At 39.4% G+C, this 7,392-nt stretch overlaps 1 protein-coding gene across 10 annotated transcripts; it reads right to left on the bottom strand.

Annotated features, from left to right (window-relative positions):
* Positions 1-1,287: 1,287 nt before the first annotated feature.
* LOC148845415 (sucrose synthase-like) lies at positions 1,288-7,059 on the bottom strand. Of its 10 annotated transcripts, none has more exons than XM_088953938.1 (14): positions 6,986-7,059; positions 5,547-5,651; positions 5,290-5,416; positions 5,059-5,210; positions 4,767-4,959; positions 4,218-4,553; positions 4,029-4,124; positions 3,746-3,919; positions 3,510-3,626; positions 3,218-3,384; positions 2,897-3,121; positions 2,240-2,803; positions 2,015-2,153; positions 1,288-1,577 (listed from the first exon to the last, which is right to left on the bottom strand). In XM_088953938.1, the coding sequence occupies exons 2-14, from the start codon at positions 5,642-5,644 to the stop codon at positions 1,545-1,547; spliced, it is 2,421 nt and encodes an 806-aa protein (XP_088810064.1). In that variant the 5' UTR covers positions 5,645-5,651; positions 6,986-7,059; the 3' UTR covers positions 1,288-1,544. The 10 variants fall into 10 exon arrangements, with proteins under 10 accessions (XP_088810064.1, XP_088810059.1, XP_088810069.1 ...); XM_088953933.1 differs by having other exon boundaries at positions 6,754-7,041; XM_088953943.1 differs by lacking the exon at positions 6,986-7,059 and adding an exon at positions 6,210-6,371.
* Positions 7,060-7,392: the final 333 nt, after the last annotated feature.

The raw sequence follows: 7,392 nt of genomic DNA, 5'->3' as shown, positions 1-7,392 counted from the left end.
ACAGAGAGATCCCGATTGTGACCTTTTTGGCTAACCAGTCCATTGCACTGTTTCCTTCACAGACAATTATCTTTAATCTCACCAAATCCACCTTTAAAACAGACAGTTCAGGAATTCCTTTGAAGAACAGGGGTAACCAATGATTTGAAGAACAGGGGAGAACAAGATCATCATCAAAACAATAATGTTATGTTTGGTTTGAAGGAGTAGGGAAAGGAAAGGAAAGTTAGGAAAACCTTCACAAACCTTGTATAGGTTTCCCTACCTTTTCCTTCAACCCAAACATAGCCTAAAAAGATGATGAAGAATTTGATCGAAAAAATTGAAGCACAATTAACAGAAATAAGTAAATGTAAGGGTGATTTCTTGAGGGTGCTACCATGTAATTGGTAACAATTGCAGCTACTGTTAAGGGGCAATCAAGTGACAAGTATATGGGGGATCTAAGACAATGTTAACATTTAAGCCATGTTAGGTTTGATGGTAAACAACAGGGAAACTGAAAGCTGAGGGAAAGATGTCAAGTAAGTTCTGGCCTGGGTTTTGAACTTTTGATTGATCTGGGCTCTTCCTACTCATCCCAACCTGAATTTTCAAACCCGGGATTGGCCCAGACCCCAAAAATCGAAGGCCAAATCCATACCAAGAATGGACCGGTAGCTGAGACACTCACCTAGTGTGGCAGATGAGATGTTCAACAGGTAGATCCAAATTTCATTCATTTATATTATACTGAGAAACTGATAAAATTAACTAAAAATTAAAATATTATGGGCACCCAAATGTTATACTTGTTAACTAATAAAATGAACTAAAAATCAGCATTGATATTAACAAAATATATTGAAAAAAATACTTGTACATAACCAGAACCTGTGACAATCTAACGTTAAATCAATTTTACTAATAGATATAATATAAATTTTAAGTAATTAAATGGCACTAAATCAGATTATATCAGATCAGATATGGGTAGATCAATATTTGCCCCAATTATAAACGAATCAAATTTGGCTCACCCTTAACAGGATCAAGTTTGAATTCGACCAATCAGATACCATTTGCAGCCTTACATTAGTACCAAGAATGCGATGCATCACCATAGAACTTAACGAGGGAACTGCCAAAGGACAGAAATAACTATCATCACACTTTCTGCAATTCTATTAAGGTAGTTTGGCGCATTGATCCACATAACCACTTAACTTTTACAAATGAAATAGGCTGGACTGTAATGGACCAATCATTCATTCTCAAAACGGAGGAAGAAGATGAAGACAGTTAAAATTGGAATTTGGAAATAGAGATTTTATTACACCAACATTCTACACTTGTTCACTCAGCAGGGAAGAAAATGAGAATTAAAAAAAGAAAAAGAAAGAAAGAAAAAGGAGATAAATGCACTACTACAATTTGTTATGAAATACAAATTTCATTTGGCAGAAAAAAAAAAAGCAAAAAAAGAAAATTGAAAAATACTTTAAACTTTTTCCCCTGCAATCTCACACAACCGCTTGCTTCCCACCTGATTCCAGTCTTGTGGTCTACTCATCAACGGCCAGGGGGACCATCTGTGCCTGAATTTTACAAATTTTGCAAAGAATAGAGAAGAATCAGTTAAGAGAAAAACAACATATTACACAAAAAAAAAAAAATCAGACAAAATACTGCTGAAGGACATGAACCAGAGTAACAAAATGAGAATTTTGAAAGAAAGGGGGCCTTAAAATGACTGAATTGACTGAAATGAATAACTTGTTGCATTATCTTTTGGTGGGTAAAATAGTTTCTAGGTATAAAGTAATCAATCCTTAAGGAGCTCACAACCCACTTAATGGCCTGCTCTCCAAAGACAAAAAGCAATAACTTCTTCACTTCACTAAAGCTACTTTAGCTGTTAATTATCAAAAAAGCTCCTGAGAGGCTGAGACTAACAATCATCTGAAATGCAATCTCCTACAACATTTTATCTAAAATTGCAATTTCAAATGTTTGGATGGGCAGAGGAATTTACCAGCTTACGATACTTGAGAGCATAAAACATCTCAAGATATCTCCGGGTCTCACGGCGCTCAAGCTTGGAGACATGCTTCCAAAAGCCATATACTCCGGCCAAAGTCATCAACCTCTCAGAATAGATCTGCCATGTATACCTGTGAGGGAAAGAGAACAAATATATCAGACTTCTTTTAAACAATTAGTGTAGAGGATCAACTAAAGGAGGTGAACTATTACTTACTTTTCATGGATACGCTTCAGGCCGCCTTGAGAGATCTTCTCCCAATGGCTTGGATCTTCCTTACACTTCTCAAAGAAGTGTACAAGCAGTTCTGCTGCGCGATCGCCTTGGTAGGGATCAATGTGGAAACCAGACTTCCGATGAACTATGATTTCAGCTGGACCACCATGACAGGTTGCAAATGTGGGTAAGCCACAGGTCATGGCTTCAACAACTGTCAACCCAAAAGCCTCATAGAATGCAGGCTGTACGAAAGCACCCTTTGTGTCTGCAATGTAGCGGTAGAGTTCCCCATTTCGCACACGGTTCATCTGGGAAGATATCCATCGGAATTGGCCATTCAATTTGTATTTCTCAATAAGCTCATACATCTTCTTCATTTCTTCTTTCTCCTCATTGTCCTTTGATTCCTTCCTCCGGTCACCAGCCACCACAACAAGGTTAACCAACTCCCTAAGTCGAGTATTCTTACCATACCATTCAACCAATCCTGTCATGTTCTTCACGCGGTCCAACCTTGCCATTGAGAAGATGATCGGCTTGCTTCGGTCGTTCAGTACACATCTGCATAACCCCAACACAGTAATCAACATCAGCATTATCATCCAAATTAATTTAAGAAAAATGGGAAGAGGGAATAAAAGAAAGAAAGCTCACAGGTGTTCTTCATTTTCAACTTTACTGTAAAGCAGCTCCTCAATTTCTGGGTGAAGAGATGTCAATCGATTTTCCTCTTCAGTGTAGGGGAAGTAGATGCTCATATCAGCTCCAGGTGAGACTATATTGAATTTAGGATCAAAGACATCAATACCATGAACAACCCGGTAAAGCCCAGGAAGGGTAAAAGCAGTGTGACTCTCATACTGCCCAACAGTGTCCTTGCTGAAACATGGGAAAAAAACAAAATTAAGCTCCCAAATAAAAAAAAAAAAAAAAATGATTAAATACAGAATGGAAGGGAAGAAGTGGAGACAATACCTTCCGGCAATCTCCTGGAATGTGCTGGTGATAATAAAATCTGTATGGTTCATTGCGAATAGATCAGCTGTGAACTGGCAGGAGAAGTGGTATTTGTCATCCAAATTTTTCCAATATATATCTGAGTCGGGATACTTTGTTTTCTCAAGCGCATGGGCAATGGTGCACTGTAAAAGAAGCAAACAAGAAACATAACAAAAAATTAGCATCTGGGGATGCAGTAACAGGAAGTTCTGACAGAAACCAACAAGACCCAGAAAGCAGTTCTGATAGAAAGTTGCACTGAACGAACCTGTGTTACTCCTAACTTGTGTGCTAGCAAAGATGCAACGAGGTTTCCATCACTGTAGTTTCCAATGATCAAATCTGGCTTGGCCTGTAACTCGCCAGCAATTTCATTTGCAACGTCCTAATAACAAGAAAACCAAAGCAGAGAAGATTATCAATTAAGAGTTTCAAGGAGAGATGAAGCACAGACTATGATTCCATATTCAACAGAGTTTATCAGTCTGAATCAAATGTTTTTACCTCGGTATATGTCTCCAAGTATGGCCACACTTCAAAACGTGAGATCCATTTACGGACAGTTCCTTTCTCAGTCCTAAAGGGAACTCGGAGAATACTACAGTGCTCTGTTCCAAAGACTTTCTCAAGGCGTTGGCCACAAGTAGTTCCTACTGCATCAGGCAGCAGTCGTGTCACCTGGGTTTAACAGAAAGATCAAGAATATCAAAACAAACGCAGAGTTCCACCCGTCTAGAGTAACATGGATCAAACCAGACTAAATAAAACCAGGAATAAGATATCTTACAATGAGAATTCGAGGGACTATATCAAGTCCTTGCTGCTTTATGCGTTGAAGCATCTCATTCTCCAAGGCACGAACTTGATCCAAAATATACACAACCTGCAGAGGAATTTCAGTAAGCAGGATTATTAACTGAGACCTGCAACTGCAAGTAACAAGGGGCAGAACCATGTTTCTCTTATATGAACATACCTGGCCTCCAGTGTCGGGGTATCCCAGAACGTTGTTCTGGGCAAAGTAACCATGGGGTGAAAGGATTACAACATTGAAGACCATAGGGATTTTCCCAAGAAATTTCTCAAGGGTACATGGATCAGGTGCCTCAAGAAGGTCCAACAGAAGATTTATCATCTCCAATACACGCTCAGCAGTGTCACCCCACCCCTTCTCCAGACCAAGCTCCTGGAACCTGTGATCAAACTCTGAATATGGCGTATCTGGAGGAACTGTGGAGAGATATTCTTCTGCCTTCCTCAAAACAGACTGGAGAGTATTGAGGTTCTGGATTCTGTCGTTCAGCATCATTGTCTGCAGAAAACCATTAAACATTAGTAACCAAAGAGACGCTAAAAGATTTCTCTAATTTGAATTCTGAAAACTTGTTGGTCAATGGGAGAGATGACCATAGGGATCTCTGCAGAAAACCATTAAACATTAGTAACCAAAGAGATGCTAAAAGATTTCTCTAATTTGAATTCTGAAAACTTGTTGGTCAATGGGAGAGATGATCTGGGCTATTACCTTCCCCCTGTAATGGTGGACTCGGAGGAAATCAAGAAGTGGGTGCAAGCTATCTTTGTCATGAAACAGCTTAGCAGAAAGGTGCCGGTTGAGGAACTCCACACCATTTCCGATGGATTTGGAAAGAGTGGGCTTGGGAAAGGAAGCATTGAAGGGCTCCAAATCCAACTCGAGCACAAAATTGTCCTTGGGGCTGCATTGAAAAAGCAGGACAGTTGCAAACATTAAACAAAATTGAGAAGAAACAAGCAGAACAGGGCTGATCAGCCAAATTTTCCAGACTCAGAATTACCTTCCATTGACAAGATCTTCCTTGAACTGCAAATATTCAGCCACAGTCAACTCCTCCACAGCAAGAGCATTGACGTTCACACGGATGTAATCCCAGACACCAGGCCTTGGGCGCACAGCCAGAGCAACCCATGGAGGTAAAACTATTATTTCCTGAAAAGGCAATAAAATATAGTCAGAAACAGAAAACAGAATCAAATGAGTAGGTCTAAAGAGTTGCGGGAAAACTCGCCTGTGTGGATCTTATGACATCTCCAAACACACCATCAAGTAGTTTTTCTCTGTCCCCTTTGGAAATCGCTCCCAACTCCTCCAACAGATGATGAGGCTGCAAAATTCCTTTGCCGTGGTTTTCGATCCTATAGACCCAAATCACAGAAAAGAACTAATAAGCAGAGTTCAAGATTATGAACTTCACTGCAATAAATCAAGTATGATCATTGAAACAGAAGCAAAGAAGGAACAGAAGGCATGAGACAGAAGCCGAACCTTGACAAGAGGAGCAACAATTCGTTGCGATGAGAAGACAGGGTTTCGCCCAAACGCTCCCGAAGGCTATGAACACGAGCCAGTGCACGTTCCGCCATGGATTAACTGTAACAGAGATAAAGAAACAATAAACAGGCAGTCCAATAAGAGAGCTGCTCTTTATATAAATGAAAGCATTGACCAGAAAAATGAAACCGTGCTTAAATAAAACATCTAGATGGAAGCTCCCCAAATTTCTAAGCTCTTCCCACCACGTAACTCGGAAAAATTTAGGGGGAACAGAGAATAAAAATAACGCTTCAGATATACAGGAAAGGCCCCAAAAAAAGACATATAACGGATGAGTTTATTTACCAGAAAAGGACAAATTTTCCACAAAATTTGAAAACTAAATAAATCCACATAACTGTGACAACGAAAAAGGAAAAATATTGTGGGAAAAGTTACAGAGGGAATTTTTTTTGCTTTGTTCTTTCGCTTTTCTTGCGTTATTAATGTTACAATAGAGATTAATGTAACTTTTGAATGGAAATACGAATATACTCAAATATACTCTAGTTGGAATTTCATTGGTTTCTTTCACAATGTGGACTTTTCAACTAGAAGAATTGGAGATAAAGGAGTTCTTAAATGCAATCATTTTTGTCTAGCAGAATGCCATACAATAGAAATGAAGAAGAACCGGAAGTGACCACATTTCACGAATGAAGATGTGAACTCTTCAGACGCCGGGGTACCATAAATGATCACAGTAAATGACTTGGATTTAATGAAAAAAAAAACCAGAAAACTGATAAAGAAATGGAAGACCTTCAATGAAAAGTGTAATTGATTTCACTTCGAACTGATAAAGAGGAAGAAAATTATAACCAGGATGAGCAAAGATGGGTCCCATCTCGGACAGTAAAACTGATCCAAAGAGATGGTTTAGATGGATCTGATGCAGAAGCTTAAATATCAGAGTTGCTGAAAAACAGTTTAAGTCAGGATTCCCTTTTAGCTCCTGCTTTCAACATTTTCTCTCCTGGGTGGTATTGTCGCCCAACCCTCCAAAAGTAGGAGAAGAACGGCTAAACCCCCATAAACCTCAGGCCCAGGCTGAGCTTCAGCTTCGACCTGTCTCTTCCCCCATTGTCACCCAGAGAGAGAGAGAGAGAGAAATGCATGATTCTAGCTATAACCAAAGAAACAGAAAGCACTGGATTACCTTGAAAAAACAAGAAGAGAAACAGAGAGGGGAAAAGAAACGGAGGCTTGAAATAGCAAAACGAACGAATAGAGAGAACGGAATGAACGAACTGGAATGGAAGAAAGATGAAAACTAGACAGCCTTATATAGTAGTTGTAGTTCAACCCAGATGGAACTGAAATTCTTAGCTAAGCCATTGGCTGATAAGAGCTGAAATACAAAAAGGGCCAAGCTGTTCCCACACCCAAACCTCTGGTTTTGCCGTTCCTTTCACAAAACCACCCTTTCTGCAATCCTGCGGTCGCCGAATCTCTCAACCACTGCGCCATTATTCTATTCTTTTCCGAGACGGGATATTATGCTCCTCACAAATGGGCGTCTCACATACACATCCACCGTGCATTGACAACATCTCCAGTGAATAATAATTAATAAATACGGGAGATATTCCCAATGGATTGTAGGATATGCGTGTGAAGCGCCTTGAGGTGCCAGGTGGAGAAGCAGATTTGATCTCTTATTTTCCACCTTCTTATAAAAAGAAAAAACAGGGATCGCAAAAAAAATCTATTATTTTCCACTGCATTAATCTGTTATTTTTATTTTTTTCTTTCCACTTTTTGCACAGATCGTACCTTTGAAAACGAAAATCCATCT

This window comes from Nelumbo lutea, chromosome 7 (assembly GCF_056320005.1).
Source record: "Nelumbo lutea isolate HS-2025 chromosome 7, American lotus-T2T, whole genome shotgun sequence".
NCBI classification, from domain to species: domain Eukaryota; kingdom Viridiplantae; phylum Streptophyta; class Magnoliopsida; order Proteales; family Nelumbonaceae; genus Nelumbo; species Nelumbo lutea.
Note: the sequence above shows the minus strand (reverse complement) of the source record. Positions and strands in the feature narration are given on the sequence as shown.